The 16,249-nt window shown below is 40.7% G+C and overlaps 3 protein-coding genes across 10 annotated transcripts in view; all 3 read right to left on the reverse strand.

The window, feature by feature from the left end:
* Positions 1-16,249, reverse strand: part of mkxa (mohawk homeobox a) — a 1,121,182-nt gene that overhangs the window by 961,664 nt on the left and 143,269 nt on the right. The window lies entirely within an intron of this gene.
* On the reverse strand, positions 5,502-10,302 carry prdm14 (PR domain containing 14). Of its 2 annotated transcripts, XM_025054730.1 has the most exons (8): positions 9,251-10,302; positions 9,038-9,091; positions 8,788-8,948; positions 8,424-8,694; positions 8,139-8,341; positions 7,282-7,383; positions 6,319-6,538; positions 5,502-5,836 (listed from the first exon to the last, which is right to left on the reverse strand). In XM_025054730.1, exons 1-8 carry the CDS (start codon positions 9,909-9,911, stop codon positions 5,667-5,669), a joined length of 1,842 nt encoding a protein of 613 aa, XP_024910498.1. In that variant the 5' UTR covers positions 9,912-10,302; the 3' UTR covers positions 5,502-5,666. The 2 variants fall into 2 exon arrangements, with proteins under 2 accessions (XP_024910498.1, XP_024910497.1); XM_025054729.1 differs by having other exon boundaries at positions 8,424-8,948.
* The window catches only part of ncoa2 (nuclear receptor coactivator 2), a 53,568-nt gene continuing 50,001 nt past the window's right edge, over positions 12,683-16,249 (reverse strand). For all 6 annotated transcript variants that reach the window (XM_008307730.3, XM_017031441.2, XM_025054719.1 and 3 more), the window contains one exon: positions 12,683-16,094. In XM_008307730.3, coding sequence (XP_008305952.1) covers positions 16,083-16,094 — 12 coding nt within the window. In that variant the 3' untranslated portion in view covers positions 12,683-16,082. The remainder of the gene's footprint in view (positions 16,095-16,249) is intronic.

The raw sequence follows: 16,249 nt of genomic DNA on the forward strand, positions 1-16,249 counted from the left end.
CTCCCCCCGTCAGACAGTAACAGAGAGACGGAGAAAAACATGGATGGTGGCCAAACACATGCCCTCTGTGTTCATCTAAATGGACAGCTTAGGTAGGATTAGCTGGACCAACAGCAAACATCTTTAGAGGCAGAGAGGTCTCCTGGTCTGTGCATGGACGCGCATGTGGTTGGAGTACAGTGTCCATATGTTGTAAATCCTTCAACCAAGGCAGAGTACACATTCTGGGGCTTTTTAACATTTAAATCCCTGCTCTCACATTTGACAAGTCAAACTGTGAAGAATCAACTTTAAAAAACATTCTGTGTGGCCAGTGGATCAAAGATATCATTTGATTCTGCCTGAGTGAAACATTATATCTGCGTCCATACTGTTTTTATTAAAACAGCAGAACAAAATGCTTACGCTAAAAACAAACCCTTATTGACAAGAAAAAGAAATTGTCTTAGCTAGAGTGTGGCAAAAAAGGTGTTTTTCAGTTGTACTTTTCTGTGTTTACAAATCCTGGTATTAAACAATTGTGAGTCTCCTACAGGAGCTAATGGGCTAAAGGAAAAACAAATGTGTTCTCTGTACCTCACCCTTTTCTATGGTCTTATAATGATCTCTGTAAAGATGATGTAACATCCTAATATTTGGATTGGCTGCAAACACAACCACTGGCACATACTCTCAGTAGCCTTGTCTTAACACTGATTGGTTATACTAACTGGTGTTTCGGATGTTCACATATCAAGAACTCATTAAACAACAGTGAAGTCTTTAAACTTCTAAGATGCTTTTTAACACTGCTGTGTGGAGCTTTGAATGTAAAGAAAGGCATAGTGTGGATGGAGCATATGTGTCACAGCAGCATGTGGTCCGACTGTCCTGAAGTATCAGTTCAACACAGGCCCGGGTCTTTCAACACCACCACCACCCCATGGAGTGAAACATTCGCCTGAGAATAGATCCAGGCTCAACAGGAGCAGTCAAACAACATGAGGCAACTGTCAAAGGGGAAAACCCACTGATGTACCAGAGGCTAACTTTAGCACAGTGGTCATCTGGTGATAGTGAATAAGATAAATGTATTTGCACGAGACACTATTGTAAGACAAGTATACAACCAGGCAGCCAGAGAGAGGGCAATAAAGTGATGTGGAAATTGAAGTGTGTGAGGGTGATGGAGAGGGTGAGGGTGGGGGAGACAGGGGGTTCTGTAACAGTAGCTCCTCTCCACGCTACCCTATTACCAGCTTCATCACCCGCAGGAATAACAGTTGGATACATACAAAGGCTTTGCGCATAAAGACACACAGACACACTGGGAACCATTGTAAAGCGTGACACATGGGGAGAAGAACTCTATCACACTTTCTAACATGTTGAATGACAATCGTCCACATGGACCCGCAGGCGTTTATACGCTTCTTCTTTTTTTAGCAATGATACATTTGAATCTACAGCAAGAGAAGAAACCTGCTGCCTGTCAGGGTTGGATAATAAATTCAATAGATAGATGGATGATATAACAGTCAATAAAAAAAATAAATAGCTTAATTAGATTTAGCAACACATAGGATTCAGTATCCAAAATGTTATGTAGACATTACTCAAAGTTAACCAAAAATGTTTTTTAAAAAAGCTAAAAGTACAGTTAGAATAATATTAATAAAGTGCAACTGGAATAGAGTCAAAATATATAATAATCAAGCAAACAGCTAACATTAGCCAAATTATAGTTAGCTTAGATAATGTTAGCAAATAAAGCTTCATATAAGCAAAGCAAATCAGGGTTTAGCACAAATATTTAGCTTGTCCCTGATACGTAAAAACACAACTCTGTTAGTGCTAAATACTGTAAATGTACTGCAAGCTGCTCGACAACAAAATATCATTTAACAAAAATGTTAAAATTAAAATAACCAACTAAAAAATAGCTCTAACGGTTAGCTTAGAAAAAGGTGGAAGTCTTGCCAAAATGGCAAATAAAATAATTAAACATAAGCATAGCCGATGGATGGATGGATGGATGGATGGATGAACGGACGAGGGTAGGCCAAAATATGTTGCCCCATGAGACCTCAGTGGAAACTTACACCAAGCCCCCACAGAAAAGGATAAGACCATCTGTCTCCTTGTGCATCAAACCCACCTAGAACACACACACATACACACTCACACAGGCAGGAGTCTTGGGCAAGGCAGCAATATGGAGAGGCTTTGTTGACCACGTTTGAACTGCCTTTCATCCAGTCAGTAGCAGGCAGGAGGCTGAGCTTGTCTCTGTGTCTCCAGCTTCACTGTCCACTGTCCAAGTGGGAATCATTGGCCGATGACCTGAGACAAGACAGGCAGATGACAGGCTGGTCAGTCTCGTCTCCTGACCCAGAGGCTACAGATGTACAGTACGTCCTATTCTATTTATTAGGAACAAAAGAAAAGTTCCCACACACTGGAAGAAGAGCCTCCCTCCTCCGCAGGTGATGGTCGCTCACTAAGAAAAAAGAAAAAAGAGTTAGTTAAAGTGTCAATGTTCACACCACCTACAGGACAAATAAAAGTTATTATTGTTATCGATAAAACTGATGATGTCATTTTATACAACTTTTCCTGTGGTTTTAACTTAATGCAGGCGAAGAAAATAACAAAGAGCTGCTGTGGTTATGGTTTATGAGCCAACTCATCACAAAGTCTGAGTCTTACTGGACACACACACACACACACTCGCTGCAGTATGCTACACAGACAGCTATTAGGCAATCGATAGAAGAGTACAGGCTTTGACCACTCAGCTTCACTAGCTTAGCAGATGAAAAGAGGAGAGGAAAGGAGAGGACAGAAAAGGAGAGGAGAGGAGAGGAAGTCACCAAACCCATCATGAATTGAACTCAACTGAAACTTTTTCCGTGACTTGCACATACACTAAGACTATGGTAACTGCACAGAAACTCATCTTAGCATTCATTGTCAGTGACTCTACCTCAGGGACTCGACTCGACTCTCATTCTTTGACTCAGACACAGTTCATAAACTTGGTGACTTAATTCAACACCAACACAGAAAACTTCTTCTCAGTCCCAGTTGCGGACGCGGCCCATTTATCTTGACTTCTGCAGCACTGCCTCACTGATATCAATAAATAACATGACCTAATCGGTGCATTACATTTAGTTGAGGTCACATTTATGAGCTGCAGCTAAACGTTCATCATACGTTGTTTTGGAGAGAGTAATGGCCTAGTGCTTCAGTCTGACAGGGAATTAACATCAGCAAAACTATAAGCCATAAAACCCTCACTGCTCCCTGATCATTAATATCATATTAATATAGAGATTAATCTGATGGATCGTCCTCCGGGGGCACTGTTAACTCGCCAGGAGGTTAAGTGTGAAATCAATCTGTATAAACAAAACCACATTCTATTCCTCCATCAGACAAAGGGGAGTCCTGAATCAGCCAATCACAGAAGGTGCTAGTGAAATCGGTCTGTTAACACAGCTCGCTAACAATCTCAGTATTTCAGCTCTGGCAGCTCATTCTCCTCTCTCTCCTTCTGTCTTTCTTTTTGTCTTTGTCTCCCGTCCCCTCCCGCTCCTCCCCTCTGCTCCTGGATGGCCACAGAGGGGAGGGTCCTCTCCATTCAGACCAGGCCCCTTCATGGATGCTCAGGGGTCGTATAAGTGGGAGGGGCCAGGCCGTGGAGGTTGATCTACACTTGTTCAAGTATCCATATCTGGCCTATTTAGAGGGAGAAGGCGGCTGTTAAACATTCAGTGAGGAGCAGTGAGGATGTGGCGCCTGACCCTCATGACTGCTGACCATCCGTTACAAAAAACAAATAGGGAGGTTGGGCAGAGAGGTACTGATGGTACTAATGGCTCCTGTCACTGTAGGACTATTGAACATTAGACTTCAATATGTGATATTTGAACATATTTATCTAGAGCACAAAACTAGACTTGTTTTTTCTGTAACTAAATACAAAGTACTAAATTTCCCTAAATGTTATAGAATAGGATGACAAAGAAGTAGGTTTAGATTTGGACCAGGGATGAGGAGAAATGACAAAAATAAAACATCTAAATAGCTAAACTTTGGTCCTAAATGTGATAAATATATAACAAATAGCTTCAAATATGCCCAGTAATAGGAAGATTTGTAAGGGCTAGCTAAACTGTAGTAAAGACTAGCTAAAGGTTAGACAAGATGGAAACCAAACACTTTGCAGGAATTGTACAATCTAAACAACACTTTTTACAAAAGTGAGACCCAGCTCAGACCGTGCCTCAGTTATGCCTCTGTTCAAACAAGACACTCAGACACGAATGCTCTGCATCACAAGTAGATTTGGCCCAGTACCAAAACTAGTCCGAGGTCCAGATTTTAGCAGCATCTCAATCTCGCTGAAAACATTCTAGTCTAAAAACTTCTGTTGATGTCTTTTCTCTGCCACTGTTGACCATCACACGTTTGAGAGACACTCTCTGTGTCGTCGTGTCTGACTAACGCGTCTTCATTGTGATGTATGGTGTCCTCAGAGGTCAAAGGTGACATAGCAGAGCATCAGAACAAAGGCTGCAGACAGTGTCATCTGTCAGAGCTCATGCTGCTGCCACCACCGCACAGCTAAGTGGCTCTTTCCTCATTTTAACATCAACACACTGAGAGACACATATACTGTACACACACACTCTCTCTCTCTCTCTCTCTCACACACACACACACACACACACACGTTCAAACATTCGAACTCTAAAACAGCCAAGTCTTGGGACACAAAAATATATTTGCCATTTATTCCTTGAGGCTGAACAGAATCAGTGCAGTTGTATCTGTGGCTGTGATCTTTGGAGAACATGTGTGCCAGTTGGTGACAGTGTGAGGGCAGATGTCTGTCATGGGGAGCTCCCTTTGTGCCCGGGGCAATAGACCACCTCACTGCTGCACTCTATTGTCATTCACTGGGTCCACTGGGATTTGTTCAGTTTTACTGTCTCTGAGCCTGCAGCCTGCCATTCATCACGAGGCTAAAGACAGCAGTCAAGACAGAGGGACAAATGCACTGAGTGGACTGGGTTAAAAATAGACGGGCGGACATAATGCGACTTCATCCTGACTCCGTGTGCATTCAGGAGCCGATGGGTTCATAGTTAGTGACATTATAACAGCATTAGTCCTAATTTCATGCTGTTTTCTTTTTATTTGTTGATCATTAAAAAAAAAGGCAAAAGCTCATAGGAAACAAACAAAAACACTTTCGCTCTTGCAGCCTTTCAGTACAGTAAAAAATATTACTATATTTATAAATAAAAATTATGGTAGTACACTTTTTTTTACACAAATAGGTCTTAAAATCCACAATGATAGAAAATAGCTTTAGTTTTGAAGCTTTGTTCGATGCATGGTAACAAAGCTCTGGTTATATTCACCACAATGATGTAATGAGGTTTAATGTTATTGTTATGTATTTGAAATCACCAAAAGCATTGCAGAGAAAAACGCTTTAAGTCACTAAACAACGAACAACACTCTTTAACATATAAATAGTTTTAAATTATAGCAAAGTCTATTTAAATAAGCTCTTTACAATAGAACATTTTTATTAAGCAGCATTAATTTAAACTTGATTTTTTTTCCTGTGGTCCACTAATATCTGCCGACATTCATATATATTTGTCAGATTATTTCCAGGGACGATATTCCTGATTGACAACACTTAACCCTGCAAAGCCAAAATTTTCTCCCACTTTTGTGAGTCCGTCTGGAATGTCCTTCACTGGAATGATCGTGTCCTCTTGTAGTACAGTCCCAGGAGAAGACAGGAGAGCAGTGTTGTCCAACGTTTGTCTTTCTGCAGATTATAAAGAAAAGTTTAATCACAAGAACAGGGAGATTTTGAAATAATTTCTTTTAATTTTAATAGATACATTATTTTTAAAAAGCTATTGCAATACTAAGAAAAACTGATTTAGTTTACAGATATATTCTTGATACGTTAGGGGGAAATTATGTTAAAAGATTAAATGCATTATTATTGTAATTCTTTAATGAGGATGTCATATTATAAATACATTTATGTATAGTTTACTTTCGAAATTTCCGTTTAAAGCATTTATAGTTTGTTTTTCAGTTATAACAACAAAGCAATATAAAAATAGAAATACATATAAATAGTTCAGAATTATAAGTAATAACTAAGTAAAAAAGTAAAAAATAAACTAGTGTGTAAAATAAATAGCCAATATGTATAAATATGGTATTAGACGAAGACGAATGAAGAATGCCGTAGATTTGTCGATTTTATGTAGAAAAGGAAACTAAAAAATCCTTTACTCTTGTGACTCTTGATGTGGAATTTCAGTTCCTGCTCATCTTGGAACGCAGCCCCGCACATCTCACACGGGAACGATTTTTCCCGGGCGTGTGTCCGCCGGACGTGACTGTCGTGGGCGGCGTGAGAGGCGAAGGCCTTCCCGCAGTGTTTACACTTGAACGGCCGCTCTCCGGAGTGCTGCCGAATATGAGTGCGGAGAATACTGGAGGCTGTGAAGGCCTGCAGAGACAAAAACAAAACAAAAAACAAAACACTTTTATTTAAAAACTGAGAAGAGAAAACGTTTAGAATTTCAGCAAAAACAAAAAAAAACATTCGAACAATTTATATTTTCTTATTGACATGAGAACTATTTCCGCTTTTCAGAATAAAACGTAAATATTAATATTTACAAAGTTTGAAAAGATGCCACGTTTCTTAAACGTTGTCTAATTGTATGGCGTCACTATGCACGACTCGTGCCTCACTCCAGGAAGAAAAAGACGGATTAGGATTAAGCGAAACAAAGCCTTAATCGGGGCGAGTGAAAAGTGGGAGGAAATACAGGAGAAAAAGAACAAAAAAAACCTCGGTGCCTCATCGTCAGGCCGTAAACTAGAGGTTTAATCTGGGTAGACAAAAGGGTGGGTGGACATCTGGCCATAATTAGAATGTAAGTGTGTTTCCACGGAGCGTGGCTGTGGACAGAGGACAACGAGGACGATGAGATGGGGCTCAGGACAAAACCAGCATGAAACGAGCTTCATGGATCTAAATGGATCCAAAATCATGGATCACGGTCTGTCTCTCCTCACCAGGAGAGAAATCAAATAAAACACGACATAAAGGTTTTACAGAATCTTTAAGGGAACAACAATAATAACATCTCAAGTCCTTAGAATGATAATCTTCTAAATGATTAATATAATATAGAGATGAAGCTACAAACTAATCTGAAGCAGCGTCATCAACATCCCTCTCACCTTGTTACAGTAGACACACTTGTACGGCCTTTCTCCAGAGTGAACGCGCATGTGTTTGTTGAGACTGGAAGACTGAGAAAAACTCTTCCCACACACCGAGCACTGGAAAAATAAATAGGCTCATTAGACTATAATAATAATAATAATAATAACAACAACAACAACACAATTTCTAGCTAATTCAAATCATGTACAGGTCTGAAAAACTGCAGAAAGCAAAGACAATACTTTGAAATCACTAACAATATTTTGACTGCATTATAATAATAATATTAATAACATACATTATTATTGTTGTTGTTGTTATTATTTAGAATTCATAGGTCAACAATTGCGTTAGACAAATATTTTATAGTAGCGATATTTCGTAAAATAAATAAAGAAATTATTTTTTTTAAAAATTGTAATTGTTGTTCAGAACGCTGTAAAATTCTTTGAAATAATTTGCTTTATTTATTAATTGTAAAAATAGTAAGAAAATATATATAAATTTGCTGCGGTACCAGGGACAATTTGAAATATAAATAAACATCGTGCATAAAAATCGTGCAATTTGCTCTAACAATTGGGAGATAACTGCAATGTATACAGCTTTGATCTTTATTTTATATTAGATCTTTGGTTTTGTTTTTATTTTTTCTTCTACTGTTGTACAATTTATTCCTTCTCTGTCTGTTCATCGGTTGTGTTTTATTTATTATCTTGAAGCCAGAGAGAGCAACGGACGAAGTACAACTCCTGGAGCGTTCTCTCACACCTGCACAAAAAGCTGATCCTGGATCAGATCAGTGACGGGGAGCTGTTCTTTCAGCACCACACACACTTAAAACGGAATACTTTCTGATCTGCTCTCTTACCTTATGTGGCCTGTGTTTTTCGTGCACATGCAGGATGTGGATCCTCAACCTGTCCCTCTTCTCGAATGATCTGTTGCACAGGTGACAGGGGAACTTCCGGTCCCCCTGGTCCACACAGCGCGTGTACTTGAGGTGTTTGTCTCTGTAGTATTTGTATGCGAACACTTTCCCACACCTGTCGCACTTGAATCCCTCCCCGGAATCTGCAGGTGGAAATTACAGAGATGGCATTAAATATGTCGATCAAACCAGAAGGTAATGTTCCAGCCAGGGCCGCACACTGACCTTCACTGGGAGGAACCGCGCTGTTCTCCTCCCTGCCGTCCCTCAGGGTGAGCGGGATGCCGAGGAACTGCATGTAGCAGTCTCCGTACCACACCAGCAGCTCCTGGCCTGCTCTGATCTCCTTACAGGCCTCGTAAAAGATCTGACCCTGGACCTGCACCGCGACCAGGTTCTGTTCCTCTGGGAAACGAGCGCATTTCACCAAGGACATCCAGTTCCCTGACCCTCCTCTGCCGTCCACGAAGTGACTCAGACGGCCGTTCTCAAACACCTGGAGGACAAGGGGGGAGGGGGGGGGGTCAGTCCATGAGATGAGAGTGGGGACAGAGAGATGTTTCTGGATGAGTGTGAACCAATCATATACCTCCCACATCAAGGTGTTGTCGTCGTAGGTCTTGATTTCACTCGTGTTGACCAGTTTTCCTTGAAAAGGTCCGAAGCGGGTTCCTTTGGTGATGTTGCCTTTGTCCGTGAAGACTCCACAGTGAGAGACGTTTCCCCACGAGGCCTGGAGAATTGTTAGAGCTGGAGAAAATAGGGGGAAAAGTTTCAGAACACCAGGAGTCCAGAAACAAACACGCACACAGAATTCTCACCGGTCTGATTCGTCTTACCCTCGGGAAGATCCAGCGATTCTTTGTCCAACTGGAGGATGTGAGAGTTAGAAACTAAAGAAAGAAAAGAATCACAACTTGAAAAAAAAAATTGTAAAAAAAGTTACAGAACATGACGATGGACGGTTTTTATTTATTTATTTATTCTTTAAATCTTATTGCCACAGACATTTGCTAACATTTCTCTGGGGTCAGTCATATGTGGTCTCTCACCTGAGTTCTCCGGCAGACTCACTCCTGAGATGGCGTGGCCCACGCTGCGCTCCTGGCTGCCGGAGTAACCGTACAGCACCATGAACAAATCGTCCTCCGTGAAATTATAGGACGTGCGAGATTTCTCCGGAGACACCTCCGAGCTCCTGAACCGAAACAGAGCGTCCTTGGGTGGTGATGAAGAGGAGACAGAAGTAGAGCGGTCACTGGACGGACTGCTGAAGTCTGTGGAGAGCGGACCGGCGGCGTGCTCCGTCACCACAGCTGCCAGCTCCTCGGGTTTGGAGAACAGCGGGTGTCCAGGAAGCACCTGGCTCAGGTAGGGAATCCCGGAGGAGTTAGAGGAGGAGGAGACGCTCAACATGTGTTCGTGCAGGAGCGACGCCTGGTGTGCGCCCTGACCGAGGAATGGCGGAGCCCCGGCTGCCCCTCCTGCTCCTGGCAGACTGAGAGGCAGAGCAGCCTGAGTGTCCGACACCAGGCGACCCAGAGACTTGAGCGGGTGGAGGAGGCTGTGCGTCTGCGGGAAGAAGTCCATGAAGTGATGCGGAGCAGGGAGAGGAGCAGGGTAGAAGCCGCGGGCCGGACTGGACTTCATCATCCCGGCTGGGTAGCTCTTGTCCTTCAGCATGACGGGGAAAGTGGACAGGGACACGGACATGACAGCACTGAGGACGAGGACAAGGAGGAGGAGGTGCAAGTGCCGAGATTTCTAGAGTGGGGAGAGACAGGGGGAGGGAGTGGAGGAGGAGGGGGCGAGTTATTAAAGTTTAATGTTAAAAAACTAAAAAAAGACCCATGACATCACAGGAGGTTGACCACACCTGGAATGTTGCTTTTAATTCCAGATACTTTTGACCTCAGTCTTCTCACCTCTGTTTAAGATTAGGATTATAATCCGACAGCTCCTCGGGGTTTGCTGTATTAATCCATACGGATATTAAGACCAATAGATAGAAATCCCGTTGATGCCAGAAGAATATCTCGGCGTATAAATTTATTTTTATTTATTTTGTTTAATAAACGCCTTTAATTACTATTGTTTGGCCTTTTTCCTCTAACTCTCTTCGTAAACCCTCATTTCAAATACAGCACATATATTTTCCCTTCAAATTCCTGTTGACAGAAATGAATACGCAGTTCTGTGAGGAAGGAAGTTAAATTTCCTAGAAGAAATTAAAGATCGTTATAGAACTTTTATTTCTAGTTTGATTTTTCTATAGACAATAAAAAAGATTTTTTTTACAGAAAAGGCAAACTAGAAATTAAATAAACAAAAACATATATGTAAGAATACAGATCCCCGTAACAAGGATGTATATTGATTTATTTGTCCCTATATTGATAAGATAAATATAACTATATTATTTTTCTAGTTTCCTACAGGAAAGACATCAATCCTTACACATTACACGATTTTCTCACTAGAAAAAAAACAAAGCAATTCAATATATCCTACAGAGAACCATTTACACATTTCTAGCTTTATTTTCGTTCTATACAATTAAAAAGATATATTTTTTGTATAGAAAAAATCGGTATCTTCTACAGTCGGTGTAGAATCCGTATGAAAATATTAAATCCAAACAAATCAGAGTGAAATGAAATGATACAAAATCCTTTTCTGTGATCCAGAAACTTGCCCTCAAACCTGATTTGTTTTGTTCAGAAATTTAAATCCCAGCTGTTGGAAACTGTATTTTTACGGCTAAAAATCTGCAAACGAGCAAATTCTGACCTGGTCATGAAAAAAACGTCCGGCTCTGAGAAGAACTTCGACAGACGATTTTGCAATATTTCCAGTTGAGAGGACACACACACAGCTGACACACACCGATCCTGCAGCAGGAGTGCGTGTGTTTTCAGAGGAAGCCTTTACCAATCAGCCTGTAAACAGAGAGACAAACCAGGGTCATGACACCAATTACAGAGGAGTGTCTCAGAGCAGAGGTCAACATTAATGAAGCCGTTAATGGACCGTACAATTACACTGGCCTCATAAAAACCAAGGAACCAAAGACTGGAGGAATGACAGAAATATGAGTTTTATTAAATAAGAAAAATAATCGGAATTATGATTTTTTTTTAAGTATAAATTGATTCATAAACGTAACCAACATAGTTCCGTTGTCATTTCCCAGGGTCGTCCAGCTGGGTTCTCGTCTTACCTTGTGAACTGGAGCGGGTCACAGTGAAAGCTCTCCTCTCATGTCCACAGGCTTCAGCTTCGTGCAGGATCAGAACGGACACAGAGCCTCTCCGTGGAGCTGCTCGACCTTCTTCCTCTGTTTCTCTCCACGTCTCGCCCTCTCCCACTCTGTGGTCATCTGAGGGCATCCAGCCTCCACTCACTGTACTCACTCAGGTCAGCTGGAGACTGGAGACGCTTCCCCACCACCTTCTTCCTATTGGCCAGGAATCACCTCACCCCTCATGCATCTCAATGTTCAGGGACAACCCACCCATCAGCCCCTGATAACTTCTTCCCACCAATACACCAGTGCGTTTTTTAACCCTTATGCCACAGTTAGTGAGAGAGAAAGAAAGGTACCCCCACCAGAAAGATTTCCATAAGAAGACCATGCTCCCCCTCACCATTACACTTGATAAGATGTTATCTCGCGGACCCCCCCAGTGGAGCTGAGATGCTTGTTGTTAGGACTTGGATGTGGAGAGTTAGAGGAAAAAGGCCAAACAATAGTCATTAAAGGCGTTTATTTATGTGCTGCGTTTTTTCTTCCCACCGCTCCGAACTCAATCGAGAAAACGAGTAAAAATCTAAGAAACCTCACAAAAAGTGCTTAAACTCCCATGATTTTTGTATTATATTAATTGTTTCAGAAACACCAAACTTGAGTTGTTGATTCGGCGTTAAATTCACTAATACATTTGTATGCATTTTATTTTAATGGGCGGTGGGGGGTGAGGGATTTATGCAGGGGAGGCGGAAACTGCCGCTGATTGTTAATCTGATCATAATCGACTAATAAATAAACCTCTACACACTAATGGTTGGAATATCTAAAGAATTTGAGAGAATAGAATTTTTTTACTTGAACGTTTAAATTAATTCAAATTTGTGTGATTTAGACACATTTTAATTAATTAAGGTTTTTCCTTTTCTTTTTAAAAGGTTATTTTCCTTAAACGTCTAAAAACGGTCCGAATCCTAATTTCCTGACAAATTCTCACTTTGTTTTTAGGATTTTGAGATTGACAGAATACATTTTGAGATGAGTGTATAAAAATAAAAAAAATATTTGGAAGAAAAAAGACCCAACTTCACCCAGTGTACACCACAAAATAAAACATTAAATGTGCAGTTCCAAAAGTATAACAAGAATATAGTTTTATAAAATGCTGGCGTTACCTTGCAGGACACGTTTGCTTTCTCAGAAACCTACAAAAACACAAAAAAGGCACTTTCCCCCATTTCTGTCAAAAGAAATTAAAGAGTCAGCTTTTATTAAATATTGCAATAACAGAATTCTTTATTTACAAGGCAAATAGCATCAGCGAAGCCATAATAGTTCACAACTTGCATAACTGTGGTTTTTAACTTCTCTCGTATATCTAATTTTTGCATAAACGCTCATACATCCACACATAAACACGCACACACATACACTCTTTTTCATTCACATTCACACACACACACACACACTGAGGAACAGGAAGGTGGATGTGGATGTACAGTGAGATTCTTGGATTATGAAGAGGGAAAAAAACATGGGGGCGGGGGTAAAAACACAACTAGAAAGAAAAGGTTTGTATAGTATTTTACATATTGCTTCAATATCCCTAGGTATGATACAAACAGTGGGAACATGAGGGGAAGGGGGACGGGGACGGGGGCAGTTAGGGTCTTCAAAACCGGCAGCGAAAATATGAGGAGGGAGAGTCCGACTGTGACAGGGAGGAGCTGGAGACGATGACGCAGCCACTCTATAATGTACACAGGTCATTATACAAATTTGTACAGACAGAGCGGTGTAATGTACAAGAACAAGAACGGACGAAAATCTAAGGCATTATGCTCAGGTTTTGAAGCATTTCAAGGTTCTTGCATCTTAGCTCTAAGAAAACTGACAGACGATACAAAAAGGGCATTTAAAGTTCTTCAAAAGCATAAGAGACAAAATAGTTTTAGATTAGTGGGTCCAAAGCTTGGATTGATTTTTTTTTTTTTAAAGGGGCAAAAAATCATTAGTTTGCACCTGTCCTCGTTATAAACTCTAAAAAAATTTGCTACCACATGGCTTTAAGTCTTCAAAATCTCAACAATCTTTGGGAATTTTGCAAAGGGCTGTGAATCATTCATTTAAAAATGGCTCCCAAAAGCTTGTCCTGCACCCCCCACCTCGTGTTGTACAATCAAAAGCAGCATTGCTCAAAGGAACTGCGGACGCCGTCCGTCCTCCTTGCTACAGATTCAAATTTCTCTCAAAGAACTCAGTTTAAAAAAGATAAGCGACGGCGGGGAAACCTGCTCCGTAAATGCCGAGAGATCGACGGCGTGGGTCGCAGGCCTTTAAATGACATTACATTCAGGATGATTGGTCTGTTGTGTTCAACGCTGCCACCTCTACATCATTAGACCCTGTTGAGTGACATCATGGTAGATCATTGCCTAAGTGTGGGCCTCCGAGTGTAAAAACACCAACAGGTGGAAAAATATAAGCTGGTACAATTCAGGAATCCAATTATGAAGGTGAGGATTATTTGGCTTTGCTCCATGTCTGTCCTGGGTAAAGTAGTGGATATAAAAAGTCCTCTCTCTTTGAGGAAACTATACGTTTTTGAGGTTAAGAGATCTTGAGGTCAAATCGAAACCCCCCTCCCCCGCTCCAAAAAGATAGCAATAGTCATTAGTGAACACTTTGTACTGCCTGAGGTCATAAATATATATATATATATGGCTAAAGTGTCTGTCAGAGCAGATTTTTCACTCTGACGTCTGCAATAGGAGAGCGCCAACTTTTTCCATCTCTTCAAAAAAAAAAAAAAAAACCTCAGCCATCGCTGCATAATCTGTGTATGGATGTAGGTCTGCTCAGTAGAAACTGTAAGAAAAAAGAAGTAATACTGCTTCCAAACATGGAGCAAATGTGTCTCAATTCTTTTTTGTTTTTATATATATAACCTCAGGAAACTGTAAAAAAAACCCTACAAAACAATAATTAAAAAAAAAAAACACAAAAAGAGACTCAAGTAGTTATTGCTTGTTTACATCACACCAGAACAGTTTGCACCTAGCAGCTTGTATGAAGCAATTCCACTCCAGACAACATAGAAAGCACACTTTTGTTTTTCTTTTTTTTTCTTTTTTTTTTTACTTAAAGTTACTGTATGGCTGTGTTGACTTTGTCCTGTTGTTGTTTTTTGTCTTTATGTGTTCTATGCTAAAGGCAGAGAAGCAAGCGGTAATCTGTACACTGTATACACAGCACACCCCCCGACCCCCGGATACGACCCGTCCCTACATCTAACCCGTCTGCGTCGTACCACAGCCTCAGCTCATGACGGCGCCATCTCTACAAACATAACAAACACAAACGAGGATTTAAAAACTCTGGGCTCCAGGAGTCAGTTGTGACCAGACAGGAGGAACCAAAACCATAAAGAAATAAAATAAATAGGAAAGAAAAAAAAACAAAAAAAAAAACAACAACATTGTATTACTCATTGGTATATTATGTACAATCACTGTAATTCATTTTTAAAACCGTGTCTGATGCTGACATCACCTCGTGAAACTACAGGACCAACGCATGACTCTCATTTTACTCCGATCATTAGAAGAATATCCTCAGAAAGAACACAAGTTAAAATCACATATATACATATATATCAATATATATGTGTGTGTGTGTGTGTGTATATATATATATATATATATGCCTTGCTCACACTTTTTAGAAACATTTTCTTTCTCGCTGCTACCAGGATAAAGAATCATCTACAATAATTAAAATGAATCTATACAGAAAAATAAAACTTAATTTAATACACTATAGAAACCTCTGGACTAAATTAGTCTAATCATACAAATCACCAGTCCACGCAAACCATTATTATTATCATCATCATTATTATTATTATTATTATTAATCTGCAATGTTTTTCAAGATCAGTTGCTCCAACCATATCTTCAATCTACATCTTATTTCTCAGGAAAAAAAAATCCTAAAATAATTTTAATAATAAAATAAAGAACAGCAAAAAAAAAAAAAAAAAAAAAAGGCAAAAGAGGCCAAGTGAGCTCGGTCCATAATTTCTCAACATTACCTGGAGTCTCTGCTGCCGTTTTAGGATCTTTGTAGAAATGTCACAAATGTGTGAAGAAAAAAAAAGAAATCAGTGTATGTCTTCGTTTTTGAGATGAGATTGTAAATGGCCACTGTCCACTGAGAGGAATACATTCATCAGAAGGAGGGATCTCACCCACTGCTGCCCCCTACAGTCCGTGTCCCACACTGGGAGGCCTACAGTAAGTCACACTACGGTGAATGCAGCTGGACAGGCAGGCAGTCTGGCTCGTCACAGATCCACCGTTCATCCCCAGCGCTCATCATTATCATCATCATCATCATCACTCCGTCCTGTGTGTCTGTTCCAGGTCAGGCTCCTCTCTCTGGTGCCGTTTAAAGAAGCCCAGCCGGGTCGGAGGGAGGTGAGTTTCAGGCTGGGGAGACGAGAAGATCAGGGCACGGCCCGGCTGATTCAAGGAGCCGTCAGGTTGGATTATGTTGTCTGTACAATATAGTTTAAAGGCTGACGTGCTCCTTACACCAGCTGATCACTGAGGTTCAGGTTCAGAACTCCATCAGGGTCAACAGTACTTCTGCTTGGACAACAACAGCACAGAAGATGGTTATGGTTCAAACACAGACAACAGCCAAAACATCAACAACAAATCAATCACCATGTTTTCATTCAAGTCGTTTTCTGCTTTAAACCTATTGTGTGTTTAAGCCTTCAAAGCGCAATTGTTCTTAA

Source organism: Cynoglossus semilaevis, chromosome 3 (genome assembly GCF_000523025.1).
Source record: "Cynoglossus semilaevis isolate Cse_v1.0 chromosome 3, Cse_v1.0, whole genome shotgun sequence".
Lineage (NCBI taxonomy): Eukaryota > Metazoa > Chordata > Actinopteri > Pleuronectiformes > Cynoglossidae > Cynoglossus > Cynoglossus semilaevis.